The sequence below is a fragment of the Buceros rhinoceros genome, unplaced genomic scaffold, assembly GCF_000710305.1.
Source record: "Buceros rhinoceros silvestris isolate BGI_N320 unplaced genomic scaffold, ASM71030v1 scaffold10781, whole genome shotgun sequence".
Classification (NCBI taxonomy): domain Eukaryota; kingdom Metazoa; phylum Chordata; class Aves; order Bucerotiformes; family Bucerotidae; genus Buceros; species Buceros rhinoceros.
The window spans coordinates 147,145-158,587 of record NW_010394899.1 but is presented as its reverse complement, the minus strand read 5'-3'; the positions used below and the strand labels follow the sequence as shown (position 1 = coordinate 158,587).

Below are 11,443 nucleotides of genomic sequence, written 5' to 3'. Positions count from 1 at the left end.
AGAGTCTTCTGGTAAGAAATATGTTAATGTAAACCTTGATATTTCTGTGAAATTCATATTGTCTTATACTAGAGGAGAGCGAGAAGGAAAATTATGACGGTTTGTAAAGAAGACTCCACAAATAGCAGTACAGTAAATGTATTATACTTACCCACAAAAAAATCTGTGCCTGACTTCTGTGGTGTTCTGTGTTTAGCAGTTAAAGCCTCGGGATTCGAGCTCTCTTGCTGTCTGTGGAACATCAGTACTTGCCTCTTTACAATCAGGATAGGGGATTGATCCCTCCCAACCCCCAATCCCACCATAGGATGTTTAAAGGAATTTCCTCAGAACTGGCTTTTGAAACATGCTTTTCTACTGCCATGAAATCCTGTCTGTCTAATGCACAGCTTCCCCCACTTCCTTCATCTAAGTTCGCTGTATCAGAGGAGAGCTTGCCCTTGAAAACCGAAAACAACAAAAACTTTGGCAAGTACATTGTTGGAAATGCCAGGGAAAAAAGTGCTTTCGGTCTGAAAAAATGCACTTCAAATAAAATCTAATACTCATTTATTTGTGCAATTGTTTCCCACTGAAGGACATAAATCTTGACAAACTGAAAAAATATACAACATTCTTTGCATAGTTGAAGAGAATTTGTGTTTTGGATTGACTCCAAGCATTGTGACTCGGTTACTGCAGCGTGCTGTTAACTTGTGATCAGCACCTCTACTTGTTAGCCCAAGCCAGCCACAACACCAATTAATCCATTAGTTGGAGCTGAATATCAGACAAGGGCCTCCATCAAAGTTGCCTACAAGGTTTAATGCACGTGCAGTGCTGGAGTCCCCTGAAGCCGCTAGTGCATCACGTACCTGATCTCTTCTTTATTGGAAGAAAAGCACTTCCAGTGATTTCTTTTTATGTTTTATGTAGCATTCACAAAACTGTCGTGCTGGGTTGGAGGTCTGGCCTGAAAGTCTAAACCTTAACAACCTTCCAGACGTGTGACATTCCTACGTTCCTCTGGGGCATCCCGTATTTCTTATTCTCAGTAGCGTGTTGCAGTAGTTGCAGGAGAGAGAAGGTGCTGTGTCCCACTGAGTTCCCAGCCAGGGCAGGGCTGTGGTATGCTGGAGTTCAGCTCATGCAGGGTCTGAGTGCTGCACGTGTTTGATGAAAGCCGGTGATTTGAGCACAGAAGTGAGAGCTTCTGCCCTGGGTTTGCTGGGAGACTCCTAGGCCAGCCGTGGTCTGCAGGCCGTTAGCAGTTTCCAGTCAGCCAGGGCAGCTGCCCCGCACTGGCTACAGGCGTATCCCAGACCATAAACCTCACATGCAGTATGAAGGGGGAAGTTCACAGAGCAGAGGGCGGCTTCTCCTGATCCTGCTTCTCCCCATCCCTGGAGGGACTTAGGTACCATCCTGCTCCTGAGATCTGCTTTCATGTTTATGTGACCACCGTACATTCACTGGGCTGAGTGTAACTGTATGCTTTATATTGGCAGTAGTTCGGCTGTTTCATTATACCTGTTTCCATTTCAGCTTGTGGGTCTCTCTCCTTTTCCCAATCCCCCTTCTCTGCTGGGGGGGGTCATCAGGTGGTAGAGCAGCTGCTATAGTTCAGCCCTGGGTTTTAATTTAACTTCTCACATGAACTCACTGTGTAGTTCGAGCAAGACCTTATGTCACTCCATGCCTCAGTTTACCATCTGAAAATTAGGATGCTAAATATCATCCATCCACAGGGCTTTGCCACTGCTATTACATCTAGAATCAGCTTGGAAAATGGAAGTGCCCTTATAATTCAGCACTTCAGATATGAAGTTTTTAGATATCAAATAGTATTATCATTTGAGTTCATGTCTTTTCCATTTTAAACCCGGTAATCCAGTAAACATGGCACTCACCTTAAAATTCTTATAAAAGTATGGAATGCATTTCTTTTATTCTAATAAATAATAGTAGTTTGTATTACTCAAAGCCATACTTGGCCCTTAATAAAAATCCCTTCCATCTTTAATCATTTCAGAATTATTTTTGTGTGTTGTGCTAATATAAAATGACTGAACTCTACAAAATTTCAGCAGAGAGAGCAAAACAGAGATTTCCCGTTGTTCTTCATTATACTTAATGCAGCAGAGTCTGTTGCAGCTTGAGAATTCGAATAATTGATTTACATCTCCCCTGGGAAGAGAGCCACTAAAAAGAGCCCGTTCTCTAGGGGTTTCTGATCTCCCAAGCAGACAGGCTGGCAGGTCAGTAACAGGAGGCATCCGTCACCCAGCTGCGTGTGGCCAGATAAGGGCTTTGAGTGGGTTCGGATACTAAAAATTACAGTGAACTCTGAAGTGAAAAACATCCTTTAGGCTGTAAATCTTTCACTGTTCACGATGAACAGTTCTGTTTCAGAACTCAATTTCAAAGCTCACAAACCAGAAGAAACTTTGAGTCATTTTGCTTTTATATAAGCCTATTTTGCTAATGTGGCAAAACTTACCTTTAAAGATGACAGCAGTAGAGGTGGCTTAGATGCTGGAGCGTCTCGTTGGAAAGGAATTTTGTCTTTTGAAATTTTGTTTTAGTGCCCTAGAGCTGTGGACTTCTGAAAGGCCGGGGAGTCTGGAACAAGCTAGGAGATGAGGTGGCAGGAAAATAGCTCCCTTCAAATGGATGCTGCTGAGAGCCACAGAAACCTCACCAGTTTTGTGAAGCATTCAGACTTGACATTATCTGATCAGTCACTGCTCCTTAAGAAATTCTTAACCAACTCAGACCATTCAAACATGTCGAACAGAGAAGGATTTATGCCGGAGAACTATAGGGAAGGTGGTGAGAGAAGGATGTGCATCCTGGACCGTAGTGTAGGAAAAGGTGGTTGGTCTGCCTGCTGATGCCCCCCAGGGTTTAGGCTGGCAGTTCTGGCTTCTGCATGATACAGGTGGAAATAGGCTGTTCTTTGCACAGCTTTTCGTCTCCCCACTCCCACTTCCCCCACCCCCGTGACAAAATTCTCTTTGAATATGTTATGACTACATTTGCCTTCTGGTTTTGATTAAACGTGCTTACTTCTCCTACATCTTATTTTTTAACGTGGGTGTCTTTCAAGATTAAACAGCTGCTGCCTTACGTTCAGAAAACTGATTGGATTTCAGGGGCACAAAGATAATTCATGGAAGTGGCAAGTTAGTTAATTGCTTTGGACTCCTTAGGGAGCAGTGGTGTTCAGCTGTGGAATGACACGGTATTACTAGTTCCTAATAAAGAACGACTCCTCGCCTTCTCCAGGTGTTGCAGATGGACTGTTATCTATAGTCTGCCTTTTCATAAGAGAGTGTCTCCAGGACGAGTGTCAGGGTACAGAAGGAAACAATTCTTTCTTTACAATGTGGTGATAAAGTTCCAAATGGTGAAGCACTTGGGGTTTCTTAGAAGTATTTTGGTTCTTTGCTTTCAAACAATAGTTTTGCAGTACTAATGAGCAGAGAAAGATAGGTTATTAAAACTGATAGCATCTAGAAGATCTTCATGCACAGTAATGGAAGCTGCACCCAAGAGATGACGTAGGTTTGGGTAGCTGCTGGCTTCTTAAGTCTGGCAAATTGATACCTCCAAATTTTTAAATGTACTTTTCACATATGCTTTCAAATCCAACAAAAGAAACTGAACAGTCCCTTCAAATGTAGAATGGGAGTCGGAGGGGAGAGCTATCCTAGAAATTTTCTATTTAATCCCAAATGTGCAGTGATAGACATACCTGTTGTATGGGACTGAAACTCATTCCATCTGCACACTGAAAATCTAACCAGTGATATACCCCGTTTTTCAAAGCTGTCCTTTTATTTAACATGCATAGATAGTATTGCTTTTGAAAGTGTTTTCCTAGAAATACCCAAGAATGGCAAACTTCATCTCTCAGTCTTTTCACTTTCTTGTCCATTGTTTAATCTGAGCATTATCTGATGAGGATGTTTTTCCCTGCAGATATATTATGTCATGCATTTTTTTAACATGCCTGTATGGCTCCTGTATGGCAGGAAAGGATTTTTTCCCTCCGTTGAATTCCTGTAAAAGGACAAAGCTTACAAGCTGATGGCATTGACTTCAAAATACTGTCCGTTTTCTAGTGAAGTAGTGCAGAAATCATCAGAATTAAGGAAATAATTCTCAGTAATTTTTTCCCCCAGTGGCATGTTAGATTATAGCTGGCTTTATTTTTCCTTTTAACTCAGTTCTAATTTATCAGATGGTTCTTAAATGTGTACTGTTTGCTCAAATGCAAGATGTTTATCAGGTAGAATTACCACTTGTCCGTTTACGAGTGGCCAGGCTTGCTTTACTTTCTTAGAATTGGGAAATTAGTTATTAAGCTTTTTTTTCATTGTTAATAAACCAGTACAAAAGGATGAGTGAAACATATATTTGCCATGATTTATATGGTTCTAAAAAATATTTATAAGGCAGGTCTGTGTGACCTCAGCGCAAATAAGAAGCAGCAGATTCTCAGTAGCAGAACTACCAAGTCTTCTTTCAACCGTAAAAGGTACAAACTGAGCACGTGACGTGAGCCTTGTATTTTTCCCCTAACACAAAGCTAATGTGCCCGTTCTGCAGAGCAGGGACCTGATGATGTCAGAAATTGTTCTCTCACTGGTCATCCAGAGTTTTATCCAGCAAACTGTTACACAGATTGGTATAGTGTGTAGTGTTATCTATGAGAAATAGGCCTGAGATCCCCGATTTATCTGAAACTGATAGCTAAGAGGGACTGAAAGATTGTTCAACACTGGGTACCTGGGATGTACTTTTAAAAGTAAATAAATGAGGACACTTTGATCTGTAAGTGTGTTCACCTATGGAAAATACTGAATATTGATGAATTCCATAATCTAAAAGTGAAAGGTCTAATGAAGAATGAAGGCCTAGAAGTTAAAACCAAATGCAATTTCTAACAGAAGAGTTGATTAACCATTGGAACAAGCTCTCAAGGGTGGAAATAGATTTTTTTCCTTTCTTAAAAACTGCAGATCGTAACTGGATAACTCTCTGGAAATTTTGCTTCAGTACAGTAAGGGCTCAGTGCAGAAGTAACCAGTTTGAATTGTATGTCTTACGTAGTTGATCAGACCAAATGATCTAGTAGTCCCTTTCAGCCTTAAGATATACAAGTCTATGTCAATTGTGTCTTGCAATGAAAAGTCCAGTTTCTCATCTCCACCCGTCAGGTTTTCAGCTAGCTCGGTATTTATGAAGCATCACCTTGTGCTCTTTTTAAGATTTTACCGGAAGAGGATGACTATGGATTTGACATAGAAGAAAAGAACAAAGCAACTGTGGTGAAGTCAGTTCGACGAGGGTCTTCTGCAGAGGTAACATAACATATGATATTCATAAATATTTCGGGTTTGGTACGTAAGAGTGTTTCAGTGCTTTGAAAAGGGACAAACCCATCCTTTTAAAGTCTGTTTTAATTTAAAGGCAGCTAATAGAAAATTGGGTGTCTTCCACGATTCCTGTGGTAATAAGCCATCTGTAAATTGCTCAGTGTTTTGCGTTGTGGGGTGATGTGCCGAACATTTTTGATAAGCGACAGGACAACAGCAGTACCTGAGTGTGATTATGGCATACCTCGGGTCCATTAGCAACTGGAATTTGAGGAGCGAGGAAAAGTAACATTGTCTTGGGATTGCAGAGATTCTCAATGAGAAACAGGTTTATTAAGTGGAAGATGTATTTTGACTTTTGTATTTTTTCCTTACGAAACTTACACTCATTTATCTCCCTGGTATTTTTTAAGAGCTCTACATAATATATTTGCTTTGATTCTTTGAGGCACATATATGGCCCAAATATTGCAGGATCTACCTGTTTCATAATAATTTTTTTATCCATACAAAACCCTCGAGTGGACAACAGAATGTGACTCTCCATTTACTGAAATAAGGCACAGGCAGACGAAAGTCTTTTTTTAAAAAAGTTCTTTAGGTGCCTTTTAGCACCTATAAAGATAAGAGGGTTTTTTTTTTAAAGATAAAAGATTTTTTCACGTGCACATTCATCTGTTGGGCTCTGCTTTAGGCTTCAGATAACTCCTGGATGACTGGCCCAATGCAAACAGCTGCAGTGGACAGACTGATTTTAGCAAGCCGAGAATGTCAGATGGGAAGTTGAATTGAAGTTTAATGTTAGAATTAAATGATTTCAGTACTCCTGATTCTCGTTTATTTTATTTATGGCCACCAAATAAACCAATCCTATGTTCTACCTCATGCTCAAAATCAACAAAGGTTGTCCAAAGATTTTATTAATCTAAACCTCTGCTGTAAGGCATTGCCTGGCAGATAATCCTTCTGCCCTCGCTTTGGCCGGGTGCCTGTGGAATAGCCTGCAAATCGTTTGTGTTTTAAGACAACAGAAGCACAGCTTTTTCTAAGGAATCTTTTTCTTGATCTTCCAAGTCAAACTATCTGTGACCACAAGCCCATCTTTTCAGCTTGATCTTAAGATACTGCTCCAGAAAAAACCTAAATCTGTGTGTGTCTGCACCAGAGGGCTGTCAGCACATTCCGGAAAGACCTGAGGTCCCACAGTAACGCATTTCGTTACATTCTTGGGCTTTTAGAATTCCCTTCTGACACTAGAAAGGTATCCAGCATAGTTCTGGGTGGCTCAGCAGCTGCAGGCCATTTGGGGACCCTGTGCCTGCTGTCATGCTCCTTAGGGACAAAAATTAAGACACGCAGCTTTGCTTCACAGTGCCCATCACAGCGTGTCGCATTCACTAGGACTGTCAGACTGCAGACCAGAGCGAGAGTCCAGGATCATCAGTTAAGTGGGAACAAATCTATTACTTGTACAGTTTTATTCCAGACTAACATGTTCAGTTTGAGCCTGGGATTGCGATCTCTTTTTCCTAGTATACCTGGAGCAAAACTGTCACGCACGGGTTGTGATGGCACACAGCATTCAGCTTCACGCCTGCGCAGCAAGGGTCTTCGGGCGTTTTATCCAAAATCAGAGATGCCAAGCATCGTTGTTTCTATTATTAGTGTCTTTTTTCCTTCTCATTATTTTTCAGAGACTGTTTTGAGAGCTGTTGGATTTGCCTTTGCCAGAAGCAGCTCCCAAACTGTGTTTAAAAGTTGTTAAGAATAGAATTGCTGGAACATCAAAGGCCTGCACTGGTGGGGCACTTGAACTGCAGCTTGGGAACTCTTCACCAGGCGTGTGTGTTCGGCTCCTCGGTCTTGGCGCCTGGATAGAATACTGCCATAGTGGGCACTACTCGCGTGCTTTCTCTCCTGATCCTGCTGATGAGCAGCTTCTCAGCCTGGGACTCTGACCTGTGGGAATTGTCCCGCCCCACCCTCCTCCTGGTAGCAGCTGCTGGTGACTATCAACACTTGTTCAGCTCACCTAGACGGAGAGTCACAAAAAATCACGTAGCAGTTGGTTGGTGCGGGCTGTGGCACATCCCATGCCCATCCCAAGTTCCTGTGTCAGTTTGTACCTTACTGTCCTTTCTAAGCCAGCTCACTGGATGTTGATTGTGGCTGTTTTATGAATGTTACTCCATCAAAAGGAAGCAACAGTGAAAAAATCATCCTTTTGGGAGGTGTGGTTGCTGTCTTACTCTGAACAGCCAACTGACAAGCAGATGTCTAGTGTTTGAACGGAGCGTGTTCAACAAGCAGCCAGTTGGCCAGTGGCCATGCAGATGAACAGCAAATAGCAAGCTGCTGGCCTTTGGGGAGAACAGTGGCCCTGATCCAGACAACTGCATTGAGTTGTCATAAGGAGCATCAGTAATTGAGAAGCACTATGACGCTATAGGGTCTTTAATCTTAGAGAAGTGCTGTCTCATCTTCCGTAACCCCGTTAGTTATAGCCCAGTAGAGTAGCAGATTTTTATTGGCAAACTGCTGGTTTGTGGGGTTTGATACGTGACTGTGTTCCTGGTACGTTCATGGATTGGCTGTGATTCTGTGCCCAGATAGGGGTCCCAGATGCACAAGTTTCCTGTGGTATTTGTCTCACTTGCAGATGGCTGGCCTGCAGGCGGGAAGAAAAATCTATTCCATCAATGAGGACTTAATATTCCTACGCCCATTTTCAGAAGTGGAAACCATCTTAAACCAGTCCTTCAGCTCACGAAGACCACTTAGGCTTCTGGTAGCCACCAAATCGAAAGAGTAAGTGATGAGATGGGCAGACAGAAAATATTATCTAGAAACATCAATTACTAAATATTTCTTACACAGTTTGTAGTGAAAACTGTGTAAACACTTTGTTATGAAGGAGCTGTTCTACAGGAAGACATAGGATATAAATGAAAGATACGAGCATCACAGGGTGGTTTTAGTGTTGAGCTTTGTGCTTCTAGAACAGGTTAGGATGTATTCTCTTTACACTGCAGTTCACTTTGGGCTTCCTTGTGCACAACCAGAACGGACTCACAAGAGTTGTCCTTCTGTCTCAGGTGTGAAGCTCCTCAGGCTCTAATATACGTGCAAGGGAAAGCAATTTCTGCCCCCTTAAAGCCTGGCTTATTTTTGGATGACTCTAACAATATCAGTCCTTACAGTTTTTCAGTCCATTATTGTATCTTATAATGAGGCTTGGCCTCGTTAATGTCTTGTGCATTAGTAGTTTCTGTAATCCCAGAATTTACCATAGAATTGAACATCTCAATGAGCACCTGATGCTGAATTCTAGTTCAGGATGTCTTGTCCAGTCTTTTTTTATTTTTAATGGAAAAGATCCTCAGTGGGTATAAGTCAGCACAGCTGCTTAGAAATGGAAGTGAATATAAATACCATAGAAAGCTTCTGTTCCGTGTTATTCACTTAAAGATGTAATAAGTTTGAAAGTGCTGAATTTTAATTAACAAAGAGAATCTCCCATCTGCCTTGGAGAAGGAAGATGGAGAGGATGATTTCTTCAGGTCTATTTATTCGTTATTAATTTGTAAACTGTATGGGTGCTTTCTTTAATCCAAAACATGGTTGTGAATGCCAGGGAAAGGTGCTGGCAGACCTGGCCAGAGTTCTGGCAGCCGAACTTAAAATGCTGATTTCTCTTCTCCTTGTTTTACCTGCAGGATTATTAAAATCCCAGATTGTCCTGAAGCGCTTTGCTTTCAGATTCGGGGAGCAGCACCACCGTATGTTCATGCAGTAGGAAGAGGTGAGAAGAAAGGCTGTGGTACAGCTAAGCCTGGAGTACAGCTAAATATATACACATGTACATGAAGTGTGTGTGTATATATGTATACACATACCACGTATCAGCGAAGATCGATCCAGGTTTCATTGTTTTTCCCAGCACTACTGAAAATATGAAGGATAGATGCATGATGTTTTCCTTATACAACAGAGCTCTCCGAATAAGTACTTAGTAGCGAAAGCATGACAGCATTCAATGAGCTCTTCTTCTTACTCTTCTTCACCAGAAACCCTCTGCACCCTTTCCAGTTTTCTTTCCACAGCCAGGTGGCTTTGCTGTCTAACTCCTCTCCTGTTGATTTTTGAGGTTCTGAGGCTGCAGCTGTTGGCCTTCATCCAGGGCAGTGTATTTTGAAAGTAAATGGGAATAATGCCACACATGGAAATTATGTGGAAGTTCTGGAGCACTTTACAGCCTACAGGACCAGGCAACAGGAAGCACTGGTATGAATACAAAGCCTCAAAGGAAGTACTTTAATTCCTGCCCTTCTTCTGTCCTCCCCTTCTTCTGTGCTTTATGCTCACTAAATATTCAGGAAAACAACGTATACATGTCTCTCTTGACTTACTTACACCCATGCCAAGGTCCTAGTATAACTGAAGGAGCTGATACAGTTGCCTATAGTTGCAAAACACCTACAAATAATAGGTAAGCCAATTCATACTTGCAAACAGTGATAAATATTAACTGTTGCTGAAACTAGAAGATCACCCAGATCTTGATTTAGATTTTATATTCTCTGAAGTTCAGAGGAAAGCTGGGAGGATGTTGATATTTGAGCCAACTTAGAAGACATAAAACGGGTAGCTAGATTTACCTTTGCAGTCCAGAGATACAGAGATTGGGCGTTTGTACTGAAGTCATGGCTGAAGCCTGTATCTCTTGGAAGGGATTGTACCAGTGGGTGTACAGAACACATGAAGATGCTGAAGAGGACAGAGTTCAGCAAGCAGCATCCGCTGCGTATCTGAATGGCACTCACCCTGGCTCCAGCAAAGATGACTCGTCCCTGGAAGGAGGTGCAGAATTGGATCCTCTGCAAAAGAGCCAACAGGAATCAGGTAAAGATTCTCATGGGGGAAGCAAACCTAGGGGATGGTTCAGGGCTTCAGGAAGGAAAACTGCAGTAGGAATGTAAAGTGTAAATATCTCTCGTATTTAGTAATAGAATGAGGTCTGCCAGAGAAAGTAGCCTCAAGCTGCAGTTTATTCAGGAGAAAAAGAAAAATTGAGATACATACAGAAATAATGCTCAGCCCTTTTAGAATCATTTGGTAGCCCATGCAAACCAGGAGTTCATGCGCAGTAACAGCTGGAGAGGGAAGTTCTGCAAGTAACTCCTCCTAGATTAATCTGTGTTTTCTGTCATTTAAAATAAAAGATTAAGAATTTAAATTACTTGTATCTGGAGCAAGTTTTCAGAGCATGTTACCTCTGTGTCAGCAAAAGGTGTGGGTGTATTTCCCCCAATTCAGGAAAGTGTAACTCATAAAATACACTGCTTTATGTTGAGAGCTTATTCAGAAAAGTAGATGTTAGGGGAGAATACCAAAGCCGGATTCAATCCAAAGAACCGAGCCTGGGTCTGAATGCCCTTGGCAGCCTCTCCACGAACAGAGGCACACCTGTGCAGATCCCAGCTAAGGTCTGCTGGACGTGGCAGTGTAACGGTCCAGCAGCGCAGCTCTGTGATGGAACAGCCGGAGCAGTGCCCTGGTAGAGGCATGTGAGCAATTCTCTGGCAAGTCTCAATCTGACTGTAACTTAAATCTGTTCTCTGGCGATCGTAGCATTGCCGTGTGTAAAAGATGTTATCTCCTCACCTCACCCTTGCCCTGCCATCTCAGTCTTACAGCTGCACAGAAAATGCATTTCCCAAAATTGTGTGGGGCAAGTGGGAAGTGTCGGTTTTCCAGAGGCTCATCACAAACAACACAACTCTGAGATTAACACACTTCACTTCCCTTTGAAAGCACCTGCTGGGGTCTGTGTGTCTGAATGCTGAACAGAACTAAAAGTAGTGTCCTGTGCATGGATGTGTGCGTGCACACGTGAAGAACATCAGAATGCGGACTGGAGCGGGTGAATTGTCTAAACCTCTGTCACTGTCTCCAGCAGTGGGCAGCAGCAAATGTCTTCCTCAGACTGTTCTCCCAACCTCTAGCAGTATGTAGTTCAGAGACTCCTGGAGCCAAAGGTTGTCTTCGCATTTAGTAATACCTCTCAACAGGTTTCTCTT

General features: G+C 42.3%; 1 protein-coding gene across 1 annotated transcript in view; it reads left to right on the top strand.

Moving 5' to 3' along the window:
* Positions 1 to 11,443, top strand: part of PREX1 (phosphatidylinositol-3,4,5-trisphosphate-dependent Rac exchange factor 1) — a gene marked incomplete at its 5' end in the record, with an annotated part of 86,981 nt that overhangs the window by 55,352 nt on the left and 20,186 nt on the right. Inside the window, 5 exons of the mRNA XM_010145375.1 lie at positions 5,249 to 5,348; positions 8,023 to 8,171; positions 9,080 to 9,165; positions 9,511 to 9,647; positions 10,094 to 10,265. Coding sequence (XP_010143677.1) covers positions 5,249 to 5,348; positions 8,023 to 8,171; positions 9,080 to 9,165; positions 9,511 to 9,647; positions 10,094 to 10,265 — 644 coding nt within the window. The remainder of the gene's footprint in view (positions 1 to 5,248; positions 5,349 to 8,022; positions 8,172 to 9,079; positions 9,166 to 9,510; positions 9,648 to 10,093; positions 10,266 to 11,443) is intronic.